The 13,738-nt window shown below is 39.0% G+C and overlaps 2 protein-coding genes across 2 annotated transcripts in view; one reads left to right on the forward strand and one right to left on the reverse strand.

The window, feature by feature from the left end:
• LOC128878946 (uncharacterized) overlaps positions 1–6,685 on the forward strand; it is a 31,554-nt gene extending 24,869 nt beyond the window's left edge. The window contains exons 7-9 of the mRNA XM_054127626.1: positions 3,565–3,747; positions 5,900–5,984; positions 6,163–6,685. Coding sequence (XP_053983601.1) covers positions 3,565–3,747; positions 5,900–5,984; positions 6,163–6,232 — 338 coding nt within the window. The 3' untranslated portion in view covers positions 6,233–6,685. The remainder of the gene's footprint in view (positions 1–3,564; positions 3,748–5,899; positions 5,985–6,162) is intronic.
• Positions 6,686–6,833: 148 nt separating this feature from the next.
• LOC128878945 (HEAT repeat-containing protein 1) lies at positions 6,834–13,688 on the reverse strand. Its single transcript, XM_054127625.1, has 5 exons — positions 13,547–13,688; positions 13,325–13,467; positions 7,840–13,249; positions 7,190–7,640; positions 6,834–7,026 (listed from the first exon to the last, which is right to left on the reverse strand). Exons 2-5 carry the CDS (start codon positions 13,464–13,466, stop codon positions 6,856–6,858), a joined length of 6,174 nt encoding a protein of 2,057 aa, XP_053983600.1. The 5' UTR covers position 13,467; positions 13,547–13,688; the 3' UTR covers positions 6,834–6,855.
• Between the last annotated feature and the right edge of the window lie 50 nt (positions 13,689–13,738).

A 13,738-nucleotide genomic window follows, 5' to 3' on the forward strand; every position in this document is an offset into this window, starting at 1 on the left:
GTTTACGAGAATTCATGAGAATGTCCGTAGCCACGCAATGGTCAGTGTTCTTTCTGTTCACTTGAGAGGAACTCGGAACACACACACACAGACAGACAGACAGACACAGAGAGAGAGAGAGAGAGAGAGAGAGAGGGGGGGGGCGCATGCTTTTATCGTGAATTGAAAAATGGTAAATACAGAACAGGACAGCGATATAGGGTGACCCGTGTCAAATCAGCATGCCTCATCAATATCTTCCCACATTTAGTGATGATAAGGAATCGTTCGATTCTCGCGCGACCGAGATTTTTTTCTCCTTATTGCCCCAGTATCGGTCACCGAATTGCGATCGAAACGTTGACGGCACGTTCTTCGCCATTCGCGGCTCGCAGTTGCCTGATAACGTGGAATTTCGTAAAACGGACTCTATTCAGGCATTCGTGATTATTTACAGTAGGGGAGCTTATTAACGTAAACGCGAAAGAAGGAAAGATTTATTTTTAAGAATTCTTACTTCACACATCCGCGTTTACCTAATACTCCCCTAGTCAAATTAATCGTAATTTTTTAATAGATGTCTTATTTAAATGTTCAATGTCGCAATATCGCAAGTGTGTGGGATAAAGTCACTAAATTAGCGCGATAGAATACGATATTTCAATTAAACGTCGATAAACGCGATGAAAATAGCACGATCGATAGAGGCAGAGTGGAAAAGTATAACTGCAACTGGGTCAATTGCTACTGGATAGAGCACGAAAGTTGAACTATCGACAAATTGGCTGAGATAAAGATGAATCGGTAATATCTAATTAAGGATTATTATAAGACGTTAGATTATCGTAAATGTTAGATACGTTTAATTTTACCACTTAATTTTACCACTTCGGACCTGATGTTCGAACGCAAATAAATGTTTGCTTTCAAGGCTGAGTGTTGGACTTTATCGTTCTAACTATTATAATATTGTAGCTTCTTAATTCAATTTCATCTTGTTTCGAAAATATACAGGATGGATTAAGTAAGAGTATCAAATAGTACTGTGTGAACCATTCGTTTTGAATCATTGGCGATAGAAGGGAGGTACAAAGACCGCGATGTGTTCATGGAATTAACCGTTCATCTTTTCACAGTTCCACTATCCTTTTTTCGCATTTTTTTCTCCCGTAATCGTAACCATGTGTCGACTCATCCGAGTGGACTTTGTACCCCTTGATCGCATTATGTTTCCACGAGTCATTAAATCATTAGACGCCGCGAAACTTCAGAGAGTTCAGAGCCGCATAATGGTTCAATAAACTGAATTCCTTTGAGCCGCGAAAATGCACTTTGCCTTTTCGTATCATTGAAATGGAGATTCTGCTCGAATGCTGGAAATGAGAGATTGAAAATCTATTTCTGCGCGATAGCTGCTGGGAGCTCGAGCTACATCTGTCAAAGTTTTTAAGGAGGGAAGCCACCTTGAACGCGTGAAAATTAAAATGTTCAATAATTCTTTTTTCCAAAGCATTTGACTTAACGAAGAATCTGTTTGCTGGCGTTTATCATACATATATCGAGTAGTAACTCGAGTAATAGTGGGGCCACGTGTCAGAGGGTTTTGATAATTTTGAAAAATAACTCGTATACAAGTTGTTAATCCACATTATTTATTTCGCGCAATGTATGATACAATAATATCTATCTTCAAGTACTGGATACTTTATTTTTGTAGGTAAAGTGACAATACCTTCAGAGCTCAGCAATACTTTTGCTAAATATTTTATACGAATCGTACCGTATAGCTCTGAAATCATTGATTCCTCGTTTGAATGGATTGATCTTTAAACTATTTTTAGCAGTACATGATACAGTAATATCCTTCCAGAACGTTCAGTGCGAATGGTGCGGATAACTCTCAAAATATTTGTCTTATTCCAAGCGATACATCGAGGTCTTATCGAAATGTCGCAGACTTGTAAATTTATATTTTCGTTCTCGCCACTGATTCGATAAGGATGCGTGTCCTTCACGCAGATACGTAAACGACGGTATTTATAATGAGCGTTGAATTTATTCTGCCGAATAACGTGGCAGCAAAAGACAGAGAAAGTATTCGTATACCGCGAACTGTCTCGAAACTCGATTTCTCGTGTTTAAGCGGAATTACCCCTCAGATGTCAATGGTAATTATTAATAACTGTTACAATTTTGCTAACGATTCCGCTACACGATTATTACATAATTCACGTGTCTTGCCATGATTTTGTAATTATCGATGTTACGTGCAAGAAATATTAATGAAGATAGTGATAAATTCATACGATACTTGTATTTTCATTCATTAAAAACGGAGTGACTGGTAGTGGTAGATAGAAAATAATGAAAGAATTACGAGAGAACTTTCAGAAAAATGAGTGCTTATGAAATCAGTTCGCGTAAAGATAAATCTGGAAACATAGATCCTATCATTTAATTTAGACAAACTTCTTCAATAGATATAAAGGGTACGAATACTTATGGCACTGACTGTATTCGGATGAATCGTAATGAAGATCAGGTTGAGAACTTGGAAAATTAGTAGTTCGATGTAACAAAATGACGCGATTTTTGTTTATACATTTTACAACGAAACGGCTTCGTCTGCAAAATGTTCATTTCCTCAGCGGATAGCAATGCGCCGTTTACCTTCACCGCGACCTGTACATAGATGGGAAACATAAATCCTGACGAGAACGTTAATCTTTCAAACGAAAGGTTCGCAGGTCCTAGAGTTTACAAGGAACCAGAACACTGTTAGACGGGATCGTAAACATGTTTTATTGCCTCCACTCCCGCTCGATGGTGGTTCCAATAGTATCGTAGGAGCGTTCGAGGGCGCGGCTCTTGGATAAAAACAGAAACAGTTTCAGAATCCAACGTTCGTCTCTGGTAATCACGCTACAGTGAATTGGCATCGTAAACTGAGCGCTAAAAAAAAAATGTATTCCTGCGTAATTGTTGCCCGCCAAAGGGAGGAAACCATCATCCCGTTGCTCACGGTGTTATTACGCTGTAGAAAGAGAAAAATTAAAAAAACATGCACGGGCGAGTTGTTTTTATAGCATTATGAGGCTCTGGATAAACCAGCGAACTGGAGCCCTTATTTACACAACTCACAGAAATACATGAAACGGGGGATGCAAGAAATTCGATGGTCACAAAATAAAGCTCGCACTAATATTCCGCTCACAAAGTGCACAGGGGTGTCTCGCAAGGAAAGTGCAGGATCTTCGGGTTTTGCTTACCGATTTGTTTGATACTTTGCACACTGGTAGATGATAGTATCATAGGGGTACAAATTCAGTTATTATTATATGGCTCTAACATCGCTATTTTATTTACAAATTCCAAATACTAATGATTCTTTTATTACTTAACATATGTACAAATAAACGCTGGCAAACAGATCTTCCCATTAAGTGAATTGTTTTTGAAAAAAAAAAAAAAATTGTTGAATATAGCTGTGATTTTCACGCATCCAAGGTGGCTTTCCCCCTTACTAGTAAACAAGAATTCCATCGAATTAAGGTCTAACCATTTCCGTTTGTTCTTTCCCGACAGCCACGTCAGCGGTGATCCTGAAGACGGAAAACGAGCACCATCAGTTGTCAAGTTTATCTGGGGACAACGTCCTTGGCGCGGGGGTTAGAATCGGTCGAGGCGAGGACGCAGTCGCGGCTGGCACAAGGGAGGCTATGGATTCGGCGCAATCAGCCATGATGAAGCAATCGGACTACGTTGTAGGTCAGTGCCTCTAACTTGGAAATATTCTTTCGACTTTCTCAAATTGATCGAATCAAATTTTGCCTTGTACCTCGAACCGAGTCGTTTTCGAAGCCGTTGTTATCTTAATCGAGAGTTGTTTGCATCTTTGTGTTCTGAAATCGTGACGACGTTTGCCCAACGAGAGTCGCTGTTACCGTCGAAGCTGTTGTTTGTGTTCGATGCGACTGTTTTGGAATGTATTTTCTATCAATTGCGAGTAAAAAGTTGAACGACGACGGTGGAATATTGACGAAACGATTAGAAAGAAAATGTACAGAATTTGTTAGTGCAATTGTGTCGTTAACGCTGAATTATAATTTGTCGGTGGTGTTATTATCAACGATTTTGTAAAAATAAGATGTATTAGCGAACGAAAATTTGTTGAATTAGTTAGCGAATTCGATGCCATCAATGGTGAATACTAACTTGAGAATATTTTTATTAACGACAGTTTAAAGAAATGAAGAATCTTGGTGCACCGACTAAAAATGATAATTTATTGGATTGATTGATACCTAGAAGAATAATGTAATATTAATGAACCAATTAAAAGTATACATTTATCGAATTCATTTAAGAAATCAGCGTTACGAGAAGTAAATTGTAATTCATTCTGTTCGTTATTATTATCACTCATGTCGTTCCTGGTACGAGCAAAATTGAGCAATTACTGTAATAGTGTGATTTAATTTTTTTATGTGGAAATGTAGCTAGATGAAAAGTGAGAAATGCGAGGAAGTAGAGGTCACGTTTCTTTGGGCATCTAATCGTCTTTATGATAAGATAACATTAGCAAGTGATAATAATTGTTGACCATTGCACAGTGATGTGGAAAGCTACATTTCGTGATCAAAATTTGAAATATGGTTGTACCCAATTTTTTTTTAACTAAAATATATTTGCTGCGATGCAACTTGATTATTTGCGGTAATTGTATTACGGTGTATCGGTATATCGAAGTTTCAGAACAAAATTCTTACATAATAAAGTTGACGTTTGAAATTGCAGTTTCTGTCTCCGCGTACGCGTGTTACGTAATGTAATGGTTCGTTGAAAAAAGTCTACGATTCATTGCACTTATCGTAGCTTCGTTTTATTTTAAACATAGCTTTCGCAATGATTGATACTTGTATCGGACATCATCCAATTACATATACAACACAATGATATTTAGGAACGCAAGGGAAACTATTGAAGTCAAAGTACTTCATTTACAAAATTATTACGAATTCGTCATTTTCAAATCAGCAAGGATTTGTTAACTTATTATTCACAGAATTCGGTGAAGTTTAATTATATTTGTTACTTCATGAATGGACTGATTAAATAAATGACACGGATTCTTACACGGTTTTTCGCACAAAAAGCTCTTTGTGTATTTTGATAAATCGTGTAAATTCAGGATAGGAGCTTAATTATATTTATCGTTCGTTCCTCATTCGATTTATCGCTCTGTCGAGCTGAGGAAAAGGGATCACGATTCGTTATCCAACAACGCCGCATTTGCATCGCAATATTACGGAATAATTATCGGGGTTGTTGCAGTACGTTGGCCTTGCTTTGTTGAAATTAAGGTACCGAGCTTCGAGATAACACGTATTAATGCGATTGCGATGGCTTCTCAGTCCGTTATCACCTCTTCATTGTTTACGTTGATGCATTTGTATTGTTCGTTTCCACATCAATTTCATTAAAGCACCATTCTCGTGGTAATTGTTGATTAAATAATTAAGAAAATTACATGTTAAAACCATTGAAATCAACCAAGTGCATTTAGCAAAGATACAGTCCTCCATTAGCTGTGAGAGCAAAACAGAACGTTGATTGATTCAAGATTTATTAATACTAGACATTGACTTTCAAGCTGATCGTTTCATCCTATTACCTGACATAACATTGGCGCAGAGAAACGAAAAAAACTTAAATTTATTATATCCTCGATTAAAGAGCAATCAACACGGAAATGATCGCGGGAATGGCAAACTTCGACCGATTAGTCACCGTCTGTCCAAAGTTCACTGTGCCACGCTCGAAGGCGTGGGTGGGAGGCGGTGAATAGAATAAACGAACGATGGAAATCCGCATATAGCCAGATATTTCGCTAATCGCATCTTTTCTTTCGACCTTACAGACGTTGTCTTGCCGACCGTCCTAATTGCCCTGCTGTTCGTCGGCAATGCTATTATCGTCTACATTATCTTCCAGTACAGAAAAAGGTGAGTAAAGTTCATGTAACAACTGCTAGCTATCGAGTTCCTTCCTCCTCATGTTTTTGGTATGCGATGAAAACAGTTTTTCATTTTGAAGAAACGCCATCCACATGTGATGGGCGAGATACGATCATCAGTGCATTTGTTTAAAATCTCTTTCTAATCGCTTAAATTTGATTTACAGGAAAGTCCCGCCACTAGAACAAGGCGAGGAGATGGCCCTACGAAATTCAGTAGAAGTGCCCCAGGTGTGAATTGTGTGAGAATCGACCAATTAAGTTCACGATGCCAGCAGAAACGTCAGCGATGAGGCCTACGTTGCATTTTTGTACGAGGATGATCTCCAAAAATCGATCTCGAAGAAGATCGTCGCGAGGAATCGTTGCCGAGGCGAGTCAGGGATCCTTGAAATTTGTGTTTAGTTTTTCGTTTCAAAATCATGTTCTTCGTGGAAATAGGTTGCGTGAACGGGAAATGTTTCACGCACACATATATAACGGGGACGCTCTCGATGAAAGACTATAAAATGCGCTCGTTGCCGCGTATAAATTCGCTCTCAATGTTAGAACTCGGGCGCCTCTCTAGTGCTGCTACAATTTGACGTACACACACATTTACGATAATGTATTATAATGTAAGGAAATAATATATTCTATATTTCGTCCAAATTGTGACTAAGTTAAGAATAAACGGATGTTTTCTTAATATGTCTCCTTCTGTTTAGTATCTGATCGATCGAAAGTAACGAATAAAATCTGTTCGTTAAGGTAAGGTGAACACGTAATGAAAGTAAAGTGTAAAAATTGGTTTATTTTATTGCATCCAACGCACTCGTATGTACATGATCGTACATTAATTGTATAACGTAATAATTAATTTAAAAATATTTTTGTAATGGTTCTCCTAAGATTTCTTCCATAGTGCGGACTGCGTTTTGCGCACACTTCTCCGTTGTTTCATCCTCGTCCTCTAATAGTTCTGCCAGGAAAGGTATCGTTTCCGGTAACAGTGGCATGAAGTCCTCTCCTAGTTTCCTTACAATCTCAACCTGTTTGAATGGAAGATAAGAGTAAGTGAAAGATTTCTCCTGATGTTTAATTGAACCGTACAACAATGACCGCTTTCAGGTGACAACATCGAGAAATTACTTATTTTTCCAGGAGTACCGCAGTCTCTTAAAATATCTGAACAGAAAATAAAATTATATTTACCAATGCATTCAGTGCTGCGCTTCTGACGTACGGTTTCGCGTGTCTAGTCTTTAGCAACGTTTGGTAAACTAGCTGTTTATGTAAAGAGTCATCAGGAATAGCACCAGCAAAGGCTGCAATACAAGGTACCACTAGTTCATTTGTTCTCTTTTCGTATTCCTCCTTAGTGCCCATAGTATTCTCGAGTTGATCTACAATAGGTTGGGCCAGTGTCTCGAACCTCTCCTGATTTACAACATTATGCGCGTCGTAACTGAAAACTCGGTAGAGGGTGAGTAAAATAGCCTCAACTAATTCAGTCTTGCTTAAATCGTCAGTAAGGGTCATTTCTTGAGGCTCGATCGTGATAGATGGATTGTTACTGCTCAATAATACAGCCGCGTGTTTGAGGAAGTGGCCAGCGAAGAGCACGAACAGCGACTTCAAACATTCTGCTATATTAGCAGACAGTCTGTAAATAGATGAAAAAATTGGATTATAGTCGGGAGATTTAGTGAGTCAAAAAGAGCATTTTTTAATTGGTGTTAATAATTTCACATTCGTTACGTTAAATATATAAGTGCCAGGCATTCTGAGTGTTAAACACCACGAAAGCGTTAATTCTCAGCGTAGACTTGTTAGTATAAAATGTATCAAATTAATCAACAAACCTATAGAACGTAATGCTCCGTTGCTTGTACTGTGGGTTTCTGGCAGCCCAATCGTACAATTTATAATAAAATGGCCTGAACGTGGCTTCGCTGAGTTTCAAAACAAGAGCGACCAGTGCTTTGCTAGCGCTTTCCTCTACGACCACTACATCCTTCAACGTTAGTTCTGAGCCATCCACTTCCATATCATCTTCAGAAATGTCCTCGCGAAATTGCAATACTTTCAAGAAGAACGCGCTCAAGTCTGGTAAGGCTGCACTTAAGTCAGTTGGTTGAACGCTGTTAAAGGACTCCGCCAAGACGGCCATTAGCGCTGGTATACACTGATACGACTTCTTCGTGAGCAATGTGACGTATGTCCTGTTCACTGCTGGAAGCAGTACTCGTAGAGGTATGCAACTGGAAAGCTTTCGCGTCGTTGCTTTCAAACGCGACACCACGATACCAATCTTTGGATGTTCCGTGTCGGTATACAAGGAATTCAGTCTAGCCAATTCAAATAACAATTGATCCAGGTATAGGGATAGAAAGTTCCCCACAGACTCGACTATCTTCTGCAATGCGCTGACCATACTGACAACTATCACATCAGGCACATCTTGGTGACAATGATTCTCCAATAGTTGTAGAATCGCTGGAACGAATTTATTCAGCGAGTGTATGGCGTGAATGCGCATTGTGCTGCATAATTCTGCGACGCAGAGCGCCGCACTGCCTAATACTGGTCCTTCCCTTGTTCGCAGAAGTTCAGTGGTCATCTCTAGAATCGGTTTGAACACTGTGGGGTGTTCAGTGGCTAACAATTTGGCTAGTAATTTAAGAGTGATCAGAATAGTCTGTTGAACAATTTCCTGTTCTTGCGTTTCCGACTTCGTTCGTGGCTCGATTAGCTTCACCAGGGACCCGATCAAACTCAACAAATCAATATGATCCTCCTCTCCGAATTTCCGTTGCTGTAGACGCGTGTTGAGCAATTCCAGAGCTTTTCTCTTTACTGTCAACAACTCGTTTTCCATTAGACGCTTAACGCTGAGTAGGAAGATTCCGTTTGGTAGTAAATTGTTGACAAGATCGAGTACATCGTAGAGATGATGCAGAAGTACCTTCCAGTACTTCCCAATCGCTTGACCTTGATGTTTGTCCGCGTTCTTTGAAGCGCTCTCTATCAGTAGAATCAATTCGATGATCAGTTGATCGTAGTACGGTCTGAGGTTATTCACTTCGTCGGAGTTGAGCTCCGCGACTCGATTGATGAAGTCGGGCGACGACAACAAGTTGCTTAGGAACTGCACGAGAATATACTTGTAATGTCTTAGGTGTTTGGGATTACTGTTGGCCACGTCGAAGATGTGCTTGTGCTTAAAAGATAACGCAGATTTTCGGTCTTCTTCCCGCTCTATATCGACTGGCAGTTCCTTCATGAACTGTGCAAGCTTCACGCAGACTTGCACCAGTCTGGACGGTGGAAACTCTTGTGAGACCTGCAGAGCGAACTCCAGTCTTTGACCAGATGTCTTCTGGTTTGTGATACGCATGGTCCTAGACACAACGTGGCTCTCGAAAGTGAGCAAATAGTACAGATGAAAATGATTGTCTAGCAGCTGTAATAGTTTCACAAACAGAGGCATTCGTCTGTGTTCAGGAATGTCCGGCAGGGAAACGATAAATGTTCTCAAAACTTCGCAAGCGTGCGTCTCGTTCTCCGCTGCGTTAATTATGGGGACGACTGTTTCGATGGTCTTGGAGATGATTTGTATCGAATAGGCGTCATCTTGGCGTACCACCGAGCTACCCATGAAGGTGAATATGGGCATGATAGTATAAAGTGCGCAACGAACGTCAACAATTTTTAAGAGCTCCACCAGGACTAGCAGGGCGTGATGATGGGTTTGAGGATTCCTCGAAGTCCTAATGCACTGAGTTATTAGGTCCACTTGCAAATGAGCGTCCCGTATGGGTAGCTTCTTGACCGTGAGTCGATGAATTGTCGACAACAACAATTGATTGGTATACTCTATAGGGCTCTGTTCCTCGAAACTGAGACACATTTTCAATAAATCGAATAAGATCGGATAAAGCAGTTCCTCGTGCTCGATGTTATCAGCCTGCTGCACGAATTCCAGGAGGGTTACTCCACGTTTCCATTCTCTCCGGTCGATGAACGTTGGATCAGGAATGGTACGTACATGGCTCAATCGTTTCTTGTTCTTCGAGTTGACATCGTTTGGCTGGGAGTTTTTAAGATTTCTCATTGTTTGTAACTCATTAACTATAAGCTGTGCATTCATACGAATTCTTCTGATAGCTCTGTTAGCTGTAGAAATGACGTTGCTCATATTACTATCAGTGACCACGTCGATCAGTTTGGCGAGGATATTCTTTTGAAGTTCGGGTGACACTTTGCCAGCGCTCTCGAAAAAGGTCTCTTCTATTTGTTTCAAGAGAATTATGCTTGGTGGATATTTCACGCCAGTTTCCGTAATTATCTCAGCATTGTGCGCAATTATGCTGTTCTGAAACAGTTGCCATACTTGCTCTGCGGTAAGAACGTTTACCGTTGAGCTGTTAAATCTCTGGAGTAAATTCTTTAATACGTTTCCGGCGGATTTGTTCTTTGATTCGGTGGATATGGTTTGTAGAAGTTCAAGTCCAAGAGGAGCTAATCGTTCAAGTATCGTTGGCCCATTAACGTGTACCAGAATATCCAACAGTTGTGATTTGACGTGTATAGGAGTCTCCGGGTCCATGACAACCTCGAACAACAATTTTTGTGCCTGTTGAAGATTCTTTCGCAAGTCAGACTTTAATTGCGAACATACGTCTGGATCTGGAGAGAGTAGAACATAAAGAGACAACGATAGCTGATCAGGGTCTAAGGATATCTCTGGACATCTATTTACTAATTCTTGTAGTAAGGCTGAGAATCCATCGACCGATAAGTTGAAGGTTTGCATGAGTTTCTTGAGGATATCCAACGCGGCTATTCGACAATCGTTATTTTCTCTGGCGAGAGAAATTAACAAGTTTGTTACGAAGACTTTATCTTGAAACGCCCATTGCATGGACTTGCACTGATTCAAAAGGACTAGAGTTATTCTCAAACAGTGAAAGGATGTCTGAACTTGCACTGGTTTTATGTACAACTGAGACAAAAATCGGATTAAATCTTTCACTGTAGCAAAGTGCCTTTGGAAGAATATCTGCAAGCATCGACAGTAATGCTTGCACCAATTTTTGTTCTCTATTCCCTCAAAGAACATTTCTAGGAGCCTCAAAATCAAATTACTGCGATGTGGATTATTCTCAAAGTCGAACTTTGAATTCAACTTCAGATCTAAACGCCTATGAACCATTTCTAAAACATAAGTGCTCACTTGCAGTGGTAGGACTCCCTGTGAAGTCAATTCGATAGCAGTCTGTATGTTGTTCCCTGTTATATTATTACAATTCTGCAACATTTTGACTTGTGGATACTTTTTAATTATTTCCGTGGCCATTTCGATAACTTCCCTCGCGATTTCTGGCTGCAAAGATCCAACAGGAACTCTGCACACAGATCCCAGTAAAATTAAGTTGAAGAACATGGAAGCTGCATCACCATGAGCAATCTGTTGTTTCATAGCACTTAATATACTTTCAGTTGGAGGTAACAGTTCCCAGTTTAATATATTATGGAAAGCTGCAGATGACACTGCTTCTGCGTTTGGCGATTTGCCCAAGTCTTTTCTTACGTGTTGCATATAAGCATTTTTCTTAGCAAAGTTCGATTGTAATACTTCCATCGCGATATTCACATCTGCGTCGTCATTGGGAAACAAATATGACAGAGACGTGATGAAAACACTGGTATCATCTCCTACCTCGCACAGTTCCAACAGAATCTTTAGAGCTGGTTTTGCTAAGATCTTCCTACTGCTGCTATGACAACTTGATAACAACACCTTCAACTCGTCTATCAACATATCAACAGGAAGTAAACTTGTCAGACGTTTTGTAGGAAAAGATAGCAAAGTTTTTATTACATTAATTTCACTGTCGCTGAATCTAGCTTGCAATGTATTTGTCATCATATCCTGAAAACTTTCTGGAATATTCACATCATTTTCAGCTAAAGTCTCCAATGCCATAATTCTTTGTTCTGGACTGATGTGAATTAGTTTGTCAAGGATGCCTACAGAGTCTTGTGTATCTTTAGCTCCAAAATGCCAGGAAGTGAGAAATTGTAATGCCAATTTCGAGTCTTTGTCTGTGTCACTGCGTTTCATAAGATTCTTTAGATAATCGTCAAATCTCTCAGGGTACATTTTTTCTAAGCACTGATACAAATGCATCAGAAAATTTTTTGCTTCATTTGATATATTGCTTGCGAGAAACTCCTTTTCCAAAACATTCCACAAGATAGTGTCTACCCCATTATTGTCAAGCTTTATTCGTGTCAATATTTCACTGACCATATTCTGAATGCGCGTTGTTCCTGACGGATTGTCCAATATCACGCGACAACTGGTTTGTAACAAGGGCACAATAAATTTCAATATATTTGTGTTGGACGATTGTAGCTTAATTGCAAGTTGAATGAACCAAGAAAGCTCTGATAATCGATTTGCGAGGCTGTTTGAAACAGTAGTAAGTCGATAAGTTGGCGCATTGTATAAGAAAAATATCAAAACCATTGCTTCCTCTTTTAAATATGTTTTCTTGAATATTTTCAAAAGTAACTTCTCTGTAGTTTCATTATTCAATTTCACTTTAGTCATTAACAATGCCAGAATCATGTAAGTACCAGCTGCAAAATCAGATATAATACTTTCCAAGCCTTTCAGAATGGTTGGTAACATGTGATTTATCTGAATTTCAGACATAGTAGGAGATTGTTCAATAGTCCCTAATATGGAAGTGGTATAAAATGCATACAATGTACTTAAACAAGATGAACGATCTGAATACACTCTTGTAGCAGCAATAACGTGATTGCAAATAAGTTTTAGGAAACCATTATCAGAACAAAGACGATTGATCAATGATACTGTAGCTAATGGAACACCAGGCTTTTGAAGGGGTTCCAGCCAATGCCATTTATCAGCTGCATCTGATAGATTTAATAACTGTAATGCTCTTACAAACATTCGAGTTTCATGATAAGGTAAAATTAATAGTAGAAACTGATCCCTATTAAACTCATGTATACGAAATCGATGTATTAACCATTCAAGTGCTTTGTGAGCATTATTGAGCAGAAAGTATGGAGATAGGAGGATCAGAAATCTTTCAATTTCTCCATCCAATTTTTTGTTAACTTTAACATCCTGTATAGCACGTTCAAGACTCAGTGAGCTCGGTGCAAAAAGTGTTCTCTCAAATTCTAAAAATAGATCTGATAGCTTAGCTAATTCTTGTAACCCATTTTGACCTATGAAAACATTATGAATTTAATTATTGAATAAAATAAATATATACACGTTCCATAACTTAAGTAGTCTCTTACCAATATTCAAAACTGTTTCCCTATCTAAATTGGCAGCTTCTTTTGGATCAAATAATAAGCTAGCACGTTTTTTGTCCTGTAACAAAATGCTAGTCTGCGGCGTTCTAAGCTTTTTCAGTTGTTCCGCAAGTGATGTAGCCATTCTGAATTTGTAATCAAAAAGTTTTTATTTTAACTTTATGACACGAAAAATCGGTATGTGAAATACGAAAATAACCTCACCTTATATCCTTTTATATTTGTCACAAAAGAATTTGCCAAATGGGATTTTACGTATTCGATGGCGTGTTATTAAAGTTGTGTATAAAATGTTTAAAAATATAATAGCTGTTTAAAATATATTAGGCAATCCATTATTCCAAAACTAAGCACCATAAGCACGTGTCACTGATATTGCGACGGGAGAGAGAGAAG

This window comes from Hylaeus volcanicus, chromosome 6 (assembly GCF_026283585.1).
Source record: "Hylaeus volcanicus isolate JK05 chromosome 6, UHH_iyHylVolc1.0_haploid, whole genome shotgun sequence".
Lineage (NCBI taxonomy): Eukaryota > Metazoa > Arthropoda > Insecta > Hymenoptera > Colletidae > Hylaeus > Hylaeus volcanicus.